Here is a 15,082-nt window from a genome sequence, read left to right as displayed (position 1 = left end):
TAATATATCTCCCGCTAATATATCCTCCCGCTAATATATCCCCCCACTAATATATACCCCCACTAATATATCCCCCCACTAATATATCCCCCCACTAATATATCCCCCCACTAATATATCCCCCCACTAATATGTCCTCCCGCTAATATATCCCCCCACTAATATATCCTGCCACTAATATATCCACCCGCTAATATATCCCCCCGCTAATATATCCTCCCACTAATATATCCTCCCTCTAATATATCCTCCCGCTAATATATCCTCCCGCTAATATATCCTCCCGCTAATATATCCCCCCGCTAATATATCCTCCCACTAATATATCCTCCCACTAATATATCCTCCCACTAATATATCCCCCCACTAATATATCCTCCACTAATATATCCTCCCACTAATATATCCTCCCACTAACATATCCTGCCACTAATATACCCCCACTAATATATCCTCCCACTAATATATCCCCCCACTAATATATCCCCCCACTAATATACCCTCCCACTAACATATCCTGCCACTAATATACCCCCACTAATATATCCTCCCACTAATATATCCCCCCACTAATATATCCCCTCACTAATATATCCTCCCACTAATATATCCTCCCACTAATATATCCCCCCACTAATATATCCCCCACTAATATATCCCCCACTAATATATCCTCCCACTAATATATCCTCCCACTAATATATCCTCCCACTAATATATCCTCCCCACTAATATATCCTCCCGCTAATATATCCCCCACTAATATATCCCCCTCACTAATATATCCCCCACTAATATATCCTCCCACTAATATATCCCCCACTAATATATCCTCCCACTAATATATCCTCCCACTAATATATCCTCCCACTAATATATCCTCCCGCTAATATATCCCCCCACTAATATATCCCCCAACTAATATATCCCCCCACTAATATATCCCCCCACTAATATATCCTCCCGCTAATATATCCCCCCCGCTATTATGTCCCCCCGCTAATATGTCCTCCCGCTAATATATCCCCCCACTAATATATCCTGCCACTAATATATCCCCCCACTAATATATCCCCCCGCTAATATATCCCCCCACTAATATATCCCCCCGCTAATATATCCCCCCACTAATATATCCTGCCACTAATATATCCCCCCACTAATATATCCTCCCACTAATATATCCTCCCACTATTATATCCCCCCACTAATATATCCTCCCACTAATATATCCCCCACTAATATATACCCCACTAATATATCCTCCCACTAATATATCCCCCCACTAATATATCCTGCCACTAATATATCCCCCCACTAATATATCCCCCCGCTAATATATCCCCCCACTAATATATCCCCCCGCTAATATATCCCCCCACTAATATATCCTGCCACTAATATATCCCCCCACTAATATATCCTGCCACTAATATATCCCCCCACTAATATATCCTGCCACTAATATATCCCCCCACTAATATATCCTCCCACTAATATATCCTCCCACTATTATATCCCCCCACTAATATATCCTCCCACTAATATATCCCCCACTAATATATACCCCACTAATATATCCTCCCACTAATATATCCCCCCACTAATATATCCTGCCACTAATATATCCCCCCACTAATATATCCCCCCGCTAATATATCCCCCCACTAATATATCCCCCCGCTAATATATCCCCCCACTAATATATCCTGCCACTAATATATCCCCCCACTAATATATCCTCCCACTAATATATCCTCCCACTATTATATCCCCCCACTAATATATCCTCCCACTAATATATCCCCCACTAATATATACCCCACTAATATATCCTCCCGCTAATATATCCCCCCACTAATATATCCTGCCACTAATATATCCCCCCACTAATATATCCCCCCGCTAATATATCCCCCCACTAATATATCCCCCCGCTAATATATCCCCCCACTAATATATCCTGCCACTAATATATCCCCCCACTAATATATCCTCCCACTAATATATCCTCCCACTATTATATCCCCCCACTAATATATCCTCCACTAATATATCCCCCACTAATATATCCCCCACTAATATATCCTCCCACTAATATATCCCCCACTAATATATCCCCCCACTAATATATCCTCCCACTAATATACCCCCCTAATATATACCCCCGCTAATATATCCTTCACTAATATATCCCCCACTAATATATCCCCCACTAATATATCCTCCCACTAATATATCCTCCCACTATTATATCCCCCCCACTAATATATCCTCCCACTATTATATCCCCCCTAGTAGTAATCCCCACACTTCCAGGCCCCGGCAGCAATCCGTGAGGTTATTACTGGTTCTGTGAGGAATGTTCTGCCACACTGATTGCACTTGGGCTCACAAATCATCAGGATTGGCTGCTGGCCGCTCCCTTTACAATTACCGATCAATGAGATCCCAGGTGTGCTCGATGGGAGACTAGTCCGGAGACGTTGCAGGCCATGGTAGCACGTTCAGGCCACGCCAGCTGCTCACAGTAACACGAGTAACATGCGACTTGGCGATGTCCTGTTGAATAACGACTTCTGGAGAAATGTCTGCACCACTGGTGCCACAACCAAATCCATGTAACGTCGAGCTGTGAGTGCACCTGACCTAGACTAGAGGGGTCCGGCTACCCTACATTATACCATCCCCCACCTTAATCCCAGGAGTAGGACCGGTATGACGTTCCCTTGTGAAGGCCTCTAAATGGCGTTGCCCATGTGGTCTCCAGACCAATCTCCGGCTATCATTGAGTCCCAGACAAGAGCGGGATTCATCAGTGAAAAGTAAAGACCTCCATTCCAGCCTCCATTGCCATCTTGCTGTGCATCATGATCGCCTTTAAGAGCGGTGGAGTGTGATCAATGGAACACCTGTAGCGGGACTTCCGGCTCGTAGCCCAATATGGTGTAAACGTCTTCTGATGGTTTGTGTGGACACTTGTTGCCGCCATAGGCGTGGGATGTGACGTCCAGTTTATCTAGCAGTACAGGATGGATCACTAAGCGCCATTCTTCCAATCAGACGATCCGTCCGTGCAGAGGTTCACCTCCCCGCACCTCCTTTCATTGCCGTTCATTGTTGTTGTCAAAACGATATGATTTTGGTGCAAGTGGCAGGATATAAAGGAGTAGGTGGCACGGTGTAGATTGAGGCAGGTGGCAGTATATATAGGAGTAAGTGGCACAGTGTAGATTGGGGCAGGGGGCAGGTTATAAAGGAGTACATTGCACGGTGTAGATTGGGGCAGGTGGCAGGATATAAAGGAGTAGGTGGCACGGTGTAGATTGGGGCAGGTGGCAGTATATAAAGGAGTAGGTGGCACGATGTAGATTCGGCCAGGTGGCATGGTATACAGGAGTAGGTGGCACGGTGTAGATTGGGGCAGGTTGCAGTATATATAGGAGTAGGTGGCACAGTGTAGATTGGGGCAGGTGGCAGGATATAAAGGAGTACATTGCACGGTGTAGATTGGGGCAGGTGGCAGGGTATACAGGAGTAGGTGGCACGGTGTAGATTGGGGCAGGTGGCAGTATATAAAGGAGTAGGTGTCACTGTGTAGATTGGGGCAGGGGGCAGTATATAAAGGAGTAGGTGGCAGTGTGTAGATTGGGGCAGGTGGCAAAATATAAAGGAGTAGGTGGCACGGTGTAGATTGGGGCAGGTGGCAGGATATAAAGGAGTAGGTGGCACGGTATAGATTCGGGCAGGTGGCAGGGTATACAGTAGTAGGTGGCACGGTGTAGATTGTGGCAGTTGGCAGGATATAAGGGCGTTGGATGGCACGGTTTAGATTGGGGCAGGTGGCAGGATTTAAAGGAGTAGGTGGCACGGTGTAGATTGGGGCAGGTGGCAGGATTTAAAGGAGTAGGTGGCATGGTGTAGATTGTTGCAGGTGGCAGGATATAAAGGAGTAGGTGGCACGGTGTAGATTGGGGCAGGTGGCAGGATTTAAAGGAGTAGGTGGCACGGTGTAGATTGGGGCAGGTGGCAGGATATAAAGGAGTAGGTGGCATGGTGTAGATTGGGGCAGGGGGCAGGATATAAAGGAGTAGGTGGCACGGTGTAGATTGGGGCAAGTGGCAGGATATAAAGGAATAGGTGTCACGGTGTAGATTGGGGCACGTGGCAGGATATAAAGGAGTAGGTGGCACGGTGTAGATTGGGGCAGGGGGCAGGATATAAAGGAGTAGGTGGCATGGTGTAGATTGGGGCAGGGGGCAGGATATAAAGGAGTAGGTGGCAGTGTGTAGATTGGGGCAGGATATAAAGGAGTAGGTGGTACGGTGTAGATTGGGGCAGGGGGCAGGATATAAAGGAGTAGGTGGCACGGTGTAGATTGGGGCAAGTGGCAGGATATAAAGGAATAGGTGTCACGGTGTAGATTGGGGCACGTGGCAGGATATAAAGGAGTAGGTGGCACGGTGTAGATTGGGGCAGGGGGCAGGATATAAAGGAGTAGGTGGCATGGTGTAGATTGGGGCAGGTGGCAGGATATAAAGGAGTAGGTGGCACGGTGTAGATTAAGGCAGGTGGCAGAATATAAAGGAATAGGTGGCACGGTGTAGATTGGGGCAGGTGGCAGGGTATACAGGAGTAGGTGGTACGGTGTAGATTGGGGCAGGTGGCAGGATATAAAGGAGTAGGTGGTACAGTGTAGATTAAGGCAGGTGGCAGGATATAAAGGAGTAGGTGGCACGGTGTAGATGGGGTGCAGGATACAAAGAAGTACATGGCATGTGTATGATGCGGCAGGTGATATAGGAGTCGGTGGCACAGCGTAGATTGGGGTGCAGGTGGCAGGATATAAAAGAGTACGTGGCACAGTGTATATTGGGGCAGGTGGTAGTATATAAAGGAGTAGGTGACACAGTGTGTAGGTGGCACAGCGCGGATGTGGCAGAGTGTAGGTGGTAAGGTGCAGATGGCAGGGTGTTGGTGGCATGGTGCAGATGTGGTGCATGTGGCAAGGTGTAGGTGGTAAGGTACAGTTGACAGGGTGTAGATTGGGTGCATATATCAGGGAGTAGATGGCACAGTGTACATGAGGTACAAGTGGTACGGTGTAGATGGGGTGTAGGTGGCATGATATAGATGGGTACAGGTGGCACAGTGTAGATGGAGTGCAGGTAGCAGGGTGTAGGTGAGGTGCAGGTGGCATGGTGTAGGTGGCACGGTGTAGATGGGGTGCAGGTGGCATGGTGTAGATGGCATGGTGTAGATGGGGTGCATGTAGCATGGTGCAGGTGGCATGGTGTAGATGGGGTACAGGTGGCATGGTGTAGATGGGGCATAGGTGGCATAGTATAGGTGGCATGGTGTAGATGGGGTTCAGGGTGCAGACAGGGTACAGGTAGCACGGTGTAGATGGGGTGTAGGTGGGGTGCAGGTGGCATGGTACAGGTGGCACAGTGTAGATGGGGTACAGGTGGCACAGTGTAGATAGGGTGCAGGTGACACAGTGTAGATGGGGTACAGGTGGCACAGTGTAGATGGGGTGCAGGTGGCACAGTGTAGATGGGGTGCAGGTGGCACAGTGTAGATGGGGTACAGGTGGCACAGTGTAGATAGGGTGCAGGTGACACAGTGTAGATGGGGTACAGGTGGCACAGTGTAGATGGGGTGCAGGTGGCACAGTGTAGATGGGGTGCAGGTGGCACAGTGTAGATGGGGTGCAGGTGGCACAGTGTAGATGGGGTGCAGGTAGCACAGTGTGGATGGGGTACAGGTGGCACAGTGTGGATGGGGTACAGGTGGCACAGTGTGGATGGGGTGCAGGTGGCACAGTGTAGATGGGGTGCAGGTGGCACATTGTGGATGGGGTACAGGTGGCACAGTGTGGATGGGGTGCAGGTGGCACAGTGTGGATGGGGTGCAGGTGGCACAGTGTAGATGGGGTGCAGGTGGCACAGTGTGGATGGGGTGCAGGTGGCACAGTGTAGATGGGGTGCAGGTGGCACAGTGTAGATGGGGTGCAGGTAGCACAGTGTGGATGGGGTGCAGGTGGGACAGTGTGGATGGGGTGCAGGTGGCACAGTGTGGATGGGATGCAGGTGGCATAGTGTGGATGGGGTGCATGTGGCACAGTGTGGATGGGGTGCAGGTGGCACAGTGTGGATGGGGTGCAGGTGGCATAGTGTGGATGGGGTGCAGGTGGCATAGTGTGGATGGGGTGCAGGTAGCAGGGTGTAGGTGAGGTGCAGGTGGCATGGTGTAGGTGGCACGGTGTAGATGGGGTGCAGGTGGCATGGTGTAGATGGGGTGCAGGTGGCACAGTGTGGATAGGGTGCAGGTGGCACAGTGTAGATGGGGTGCAGGTGGCACAGTGTGGATGGGGTGCAGGTGGCACAGTGTAGATGGGGTGCAGGTGGCACAGTGTAGATGGGGTGCAGGTAGCACAGTGTGGATGGGGTACAGGTGGCACAGTGTGGATGGGGTACAGGTGGCACAGTGTGGATGGGGTGCAGGTGGCACAGTGTAGATGGGGTGCAGGTGGCACAGTGTGGATGGGGTACAGGTGGCACAGTGTGGATGGGGTGCAGGTGGCACAGTGTGGATGGGGTGCAGGTGGCACAGTGTAGATGGGGTGCAGGTGGCACAGTGTAGATGGGGTGCAGGTGGCACAGTGTGGATGGGGTGCAGGTGGCACAGTGTAGATGGGGTGCAGGTGGCACAGTGTAGATGGGGTGCAGGTGGGACAGTGTGGATGGGGTGCAGGTGGCACAGTGTGGATGGGATGCAGGTGGCATAGTGTGGATGGGGTGCATGTGGCACAGTGTGGATGGGGTGCAGGTGGCACAGTGTGGATGGGGTGCAGGTGGCATAGTGTGGATGGGGTGCAGGTGGCACAGTGTGGATAGGGTGCAGGTGGCACAGTGTGGATGGGGTGCAGGTGGCACAGTGTGGATGGGGTGCAGGTGGCATAGTGTGGATGGGGTGCAGGTGGTATAGTGTGGATGGGGTGCAGGTGGCACAGTGTGGATGGGGTGCAGGTGGCATAGTGTGGATGGGGTGCAGGTGGCACAGTGTGGATGGGGTGCAGGTGGCACAGTGTGGATGGGGTGCAGGTGGCACAGTGTAGATGGGGTGCAGGTAATGTATGATTCAGCACTCACCTTGGTTTGAGCTGTTGGATGGCAGACGATCGGTCTCCTTTAAAGTGCGGAAATGTATCCTCTTACTGGCTTGGCTTTCGCTGTATAGACCAATGGACTGCACCTGGATGATGTAATCCATGTCCTCCTCTAGGTCCCACAAAACACACGCCCGATTTGTTGTGTTTACCTCTCGGATGAATCTGTGGATCTGCCCATCCTGCCTCTGAGGTGAATGATGGGGGTGAGAGGAGCAGGTAAGAAGCTCAGAGTTATAATAGTGATCAGAGAAGAATCCCAGAAAAAGCCAAGAGATGTCAATGACGTACCCATCATCATCATCATCAACATCATCATCATCATCATCATCATCATCATCATCATCATCATCATCATCATCATCATCATCATCATCATCATCATCATCAGTTATCATCACCACTATCAATTATCATCACTATCAATCATCATCATCAGTTATCATCATCATCATCATCATCAACATCATCATCATCATCATCATCATCATCATCATCATCATCAGTTATCATCAGTTATCATCATCATCATCATCATCATCATCAACATCATCATCATCATCATCATCATCATCATCATCATCATCATCAGTTATCATCAGTTATCATCATCATCATCATCATCATCATCATCATCATCAGTTATCATCAGTTATCATCATCATCATCAGTTATCATCAGTTATCATCATCATCATCATCATCATCAGTTATCATCAGTTATCATCATTATCATCATCATCAGTTATCATCACCACTATCAATTATCATTATATAATCACTATCATTATCAGTCATCATCATCATCATCAGTTATCATCACCACTATCAATTATCATCACTATCAATCATCATTATATCATCACTATCATTATCAGTCATCATCATCAATTATCATCACTATCAATCATCATTATATCATCACTATCATTATCAGTCATCATCATCATCATCATCATCATCATCATCATCATCATCATCATCATCAGTTATCATCACCACTATCAATTATCATCACTATCACCATCAATCATCATATCATCGCCATCATTATCAGCCATATCATCATCATCATCAACCATCATATTATTACCATTGTTATTATATCATCACGTTTATTATCAGTCGTCATTACCACCAAACATCAATCATCATCATCATTATTTCATCAATCATCATCATATCATCGCTATCATTATCAGTTATCATCACCACTATCAATTATCATTATCGTTATATCAATCATCATTATATCAATCATCATTATATCATTACCATCAATCATCATATCATCAATCATCAATCATCGTTATATCATCAATCCTCAATATATCAATCATCAATTATATCATTACCATCAATCATAAAATCAATCATTATATCATTATCATCAATCATCGTTATATCATCAATCATCGTCACACCACCATCTCCATCATCACACCACCATCTCCATAATCACACCAACACCTCCATCATCACACCACCATCTCCATAATCACACCAACACCTCCATCATCACACCACCATCTCCATAATCACACCAACACCTCCATCATCACACCACCATCTCCATAATCACACCAACACCTCCATCATCACACCACCATCTCCATCATCACACCACCATCTCCATCATCACACCAACACCTCCATCATCACACCACCATCTCCATAATCACACCAACACCTCCATCATCACACCACCATCTCCATAATCACACCAACACCTCCATCATCACACCACCATCTCCATCATCACACCACCAACTCCATCATCACACCACCACCTCCATCATCACACCCCCATCTCCATCATCACACCAACACCTCCATCATCACACCACCATCTCCATCATCACACCACCATCTCCATCATCACACCATCTCCATCATCACACCACCATCTCCATAATCACACCAACACCTCCATCATCACACCACCATCTCCATCATCACACCACCATCTCCATCATCACACCACCACCTCCATCATCACACCCCCATCTCCATCATCACACCAACACCTCCATCATCACACCACCATCTCCATTATCACACCACCATCTCCATCATCACACCACCATCTCCATCATCACACCACCTCCATCATCACACCCCCATCTCCATCATCACACCAACACCTCCATCATCACACCACCATCTCCATCATCACACCACCATCTCCATCATCACACCACCATCTCCATCATCACACCACCATCTCCATCATCACACCACCACCTCCATCATCACACCACCTCCATCATCACACCCCCATCTCCATCATCACACCAACACCTCCATCATCACACCACCATCTCCATCATCACACCACCATCTCCATCATCACACCACCACCTCCATCATCACACCACCATCTCCATCATCACACCAACACCTCCATCATCACACCACCATCTCCATCGTCACACCTCCATCTCCATTATCACACCAACACCTCCATCATCACACCACCATGTCCATCATCACACCACCATCTCCATCATCACACCTCCATCTCCATCATCACACCACCATCTCCATCATCACACCACCATCTCCATCATCACACCACCATCTCCATCATCACACCCCCATCTCCATCATCACACCACCATCTCCATCATCACACCTCCATCTCCACCATCACACCACCACCTCCATCATCACACCACCATCTCCATCATCACACCTCCATCTCCATCATCACACCACCATCTCCATCATCACACCAACACCTCCATCATCACACCACCATCTCCATCATCACACCACCATCTCCATCGTCACACCACCATCTCCATCGTCACACCACCATCTCCATCATCACACCACCACCTCCATCATCACACCACCATCTCCATCATCACACCAACACCTCCATCATCACACCACCATCTCCATCGTCACACCTCCATCTCCATTATCACACCAACACCTCCATCATCACACCACCATCTCCATCATCACACCACCATCTCCATCATCACACCACCATCTCCATCATCACACCTCCATCTCCACCATCACACCTCCATCTCCATCATCACATCTCCATCTCCATTATCACACCAACACCTCCATCATCACACCACCATCTCCATCATCACATCTCCATCATCACACCACCATCTCCATCATCACACCCCCATCTCCATCATCACACCACCATCTCCATCATCACACCACCATCTCCATCATCACACCTCCATCTCCATCATCACACCTCCATCTCCATTATCACACCACCATCTCCATCATCACACCCCCATCTCCATCATCACACCACCATCTCCATCATCACACCACCATCTCCATCATCACACCACCATCTCCATCATCACACCACCACCTCCATCATCACACCCCCATCTCCATCATCACACCAACACCTCCATCATCACACCACCATCTCCATCATCACACCACCATCTCCATCATCACACCAACACCTCCATCATCACACCACCATCTCCATCATCACACCACCATCTCCATCGTCACACCACCATCTCCATCGTCACACCACCATCTCCATCATCACACCACCACCTCCATCATCACACCACCATCTCCATCATCACACCAACACCTCCATCATCACACCACCATCTCCATCGTCACACCTCCATCTCCATTATCACACCAACACCTCCATCATCACACCACCATCTCCATCATCACACCACCATCTCCATCATCACACCACCATCTCCATCATCACACCTCCATCTCCACCATCACACCTCCATCTCCATCATCACATCTCCATCTCCATTATCACACCAACACCTCCATCATCACACCACCATCTCCATCATCACATCTCCATCATCACACCACCATCTCCATCATCACACCCCCATCTCCATCATCACACCACCATCTCCATCATCACACCACCATCTCCATCATCACACCTCCATCTCCATCATCACACCTCCATCTCCATTATCACACCACCATCTCCATCATCACACCCCCATCTCCATCATCACACCACCATCTCCATCATCACACCACCATCTCCATCATCACACCACCATCTCCATCATCACACCACCACCTCCATCATCACACCCCCATCTCCATCATCACACCAACACCTCCATCATCACACCACCATCTCCATCATCACACCACCATCTCCATCATCACACCACCCCCTCCATCATCACACCACCATCTCCATCATCACACCAACACCTCCATCGTCACACCACCATCTCCATCGTCACACCTCCATCTCCATTATCACACCAACACCTCCATCATCACACCACCATCTCCATCATCACACCACCATCTCCATCATCACAACACCATCTCCATCATCACACCTCCATCTCCACCATCACACCTCCATCTCCATCATCACACCACCATCTCCATCATCACACCACCATCTCCATCATCACACCTCCATCTCCACCATCACACCTCCATCTCCATAATCACACCACCATCTCCATCATCACACCACCATCTCCATCATCACACAACCATCTCCATCATCACACCTCCATCTCCATTATCACACCAACACCTCCATCATCACACCACCATCTCCATCATCACACCACCATCTCCATCATCACACCTCCATCTCCATTATCACACCAACACCTCCATCATCACACCACCATCTCCATCATCACACCTCCATCTCCACCATCACACCTCCATCTCCATCATCACACCACCATCTCCATCATCACACCACCATCTCCATCATCACACCTCCATCTCCACCATCACACCTCCATCTCCATCATCACACCTCCATCTCCACCATCACACCTCCATCTCCATCATCACACCACCATCTCCATCATCACACCACCATCTCCATCATCACACCACCACCTCCATCATCACACCACCATCTCCATCACCACACCTCCATCTCCATCATCACACCACCATCTCCATCATCACACCAACACCTCCATCATCACACCACCATCTCCATCATCACACCGCCATCTCCATCATCACACCACCATCTCCATCGTCACACCACCATCTCCATCATCACACCACCACCTCCATCATCACACCAACACCTCCATCATCACACCACCATCTCCATCGTCACACCTCCATCTCCATTATCACACTTCCATCTCCATTATCACACCAACACCTCCATCATCACACCACCATCTCCATCATCACACCACCATCTCCATCATCACACCACCATCTCCATCATCACACCTCCATCTCCACCATCACACCTCCATCTCCATCATCACACCACCATCTCCATTATCACACCAACACCTCCATCATCACACCACCATCTCCATCATCACACCACCATCTCCATTATCACACCTCCATCTCCACCATCACACCTCCATCTCCATCATCACATCTCCATCTCCATTATCACACCAACACCTCCATCATCACACCACCATCTCCATCATCACATCTCCATCTCCATCATCACACCACCATCTCCATCATCACACCACCATCTCCATCATCACACCTCCATCTCCATCATCACACCTCCATCTCCATTATCACACCACCATCTCCATCATCACACCCCCATCTCCATCATCACACCACCATCTCCATCATCACACCACCATCTCCATCATCACACCACCATCTCCATCATCACACCACCACCTCCATCATCACACCCCCATCTCCATCATCACACCAACACCTCCATCATCACACCACCATCTCCATCATCACACCACCATCTCCATCATCACACCACCACCTCCATCATCACACCACCATCTCCATCATCACACCAACACCTCCATCGTCACACCACCATCTCCATCGTCACACCTCCATCTCCATTATCACACCAACACCTCCATCATCACACCACCATCTCCATCATCACACCACCATCTCCATCATCACACCACCATCTCCATCATCACACCACCATCTCCATCATCACACCACCATCTCCATCATCACACCACCACCTCCATCATCACACCCCCATCTCCATCATCACACCAACACCTCCATCATCACACCACCATCTCCATCATCACACCACCATCTCCATCATCACACCACCACCTCCATCATCACACCACCATCTCCATCATCACACCAACACCTCCATCGTCACACCACCATCTCCATCGTCACACCTCCATCTCCATTATCACACCAACACCTCCATCATCACACCACCATCTCCATCATCACACCACCATCTCCATCATCACACCACCATCTCCATCATCACACCTCCATCTCCACCATCACACCTCCATCTCCATCATCACACCACCATCTCCATTATCACACCAACACCTCCATCATCACACCACCATCTCCATCATCACACCACCATCTCCATTATCACACCTCCATCTCCACCATCACACCTCCATCTCCATCATCACATCTCCATCTCCATTATCACACCAACACCTCCATCATCACACCACCATCTCCATCATCACATCTCCATCATCACACCACCATCTCCATCATCACACCCCCATCTCCATCATCACACCACCATCTCCATCATCACACCACCATCTCCATCATCACACCTCCATCTCCATCATCACACCTCCATCTCCATTATCACACCCCCATCTCCATCATCACACCACCATCTCCATCATCACACCACCATCTCCATCATCACACCACCATCTCCATCATCACACCACCACCTCCATCATCACACCCCCATCTCCATCATCACACCAACACCTCCATCATCACACCACCATCTCCATCATCACACCACCATCTCCATCATCACACCACCACCTCCATCATCACACCACCATCTCCATCATCACACCAACACCTCCATCGTCACACCACCATCTCCATCGTCACACCTCCATCTCCAATATCACACCAACACCTCCATCATCACACCACCATCTCCATCATCACACCACCATCTCCATCATCACAACACCATCTCCATCATCACACCTCCATCTCCACCATCACACCTCCATCTCCATCATCACACCACCATCTCCATCATCACACCACCATCTCCATCATCACACCTCCATCTCCACCATCACACCTCCATCTCCATCATCACACCACCATCTCCATCATCACACCACCATCTCCATCATCACACAACCATCTCCATCATCACACCTCCATCTCCATTATCACACCAACACCTCCATCATCACACCACCATCTCCATCATCACACCACCATCTCCATCATCACACCTCCATCTCCATTATCACACCAACACCTCCATCATCACACCACCATCTCCATCATCACACCTCCATCTCCACCATCACACCTCCATCTCCATCATCACACCACCATCTCCATCATCACACCACCATCTCCATCATCACACCTCCATCTCCACCATCACACCTCCATCTCCATCATCACACCTCCATCTCCACCATCACACCTCCATCTCCATCATCACACCACCATCTCCATTATCACACCAACACCTCCATCATCACACCACCATCTCCATCATCACACCACCATCTCCATTATCACACCTCCATCTCCACCATCACATCTCCATCTCCATCATCACATCTCCATCTCCATTATCACACCAACACCTCCATCATCACACCACCATCTCCATCATCACATCTCCATCTCCATCATCACACCACCATCTCCATCATCACACCACCATCTCCATCATCACACCACCATCTCCATCATCACACCTCCATCTCCACCATCACACCTCCATCTCCATCATCACATCTCCATCTCCATTATCACACCAACACCTCCATCATCACACCACCATCTCCATCATCACATCTCCATCATCACACCACCATCTCCATCATCACACCCCCATCTCCATCATCACACCACCATCTCCATCATCACACCACCATCTCCATCATCACACCTCCATCTCCATCATCACACC

At 48.9% G+C, this 15,082-nt stretch overlaps 1 protein-coding gene across 1 annotated transcript in view; it reads right to left on the bottom strand.

Moving 5' to 3' along the window:
• FNDC4 (fibronectin type III domain containing 4) overlaps positions 1 to 15,082 on the bottom strand; it is a 72,743-nt gene that overhangs the window by 3,069 nt on the left and 54,592 nt on the right. The window contains exon 4 of the mRNA XM_075847420.1: positions 7,155 to 7,359. Within this exon, the coding sequence (XP_075703535.1) occupies positions 7,155 to 7,359 (205 nt within the window). The remainder of the gene's footprint in view (positions 1 to 7,154; positions 7,360 to 15,082) is intronic.

The sequence above is a fragment of the Rhinoderma darwinii genome (genome assembly GCF_050947455.1).
Source record: "Rhinoderma darwinii isolate aRhiDar2 chromosome 4 unlocalized genomic scaffold, aRhiDar2.hap1 SUPER_4_unloc_1, whole genome shotgun sequence".
NCBI lineage: Eukaryota > Metazoa > Chordata > Amphibia > Anura > Rhinodermatidae > Rhinoderma > Rhinoderma darwinii.
The sequence above is the reverse complement of the archived record's forward strand: the minus strand, read 5'-3'. Positions and strand labels throughout refer to the sequence as shown.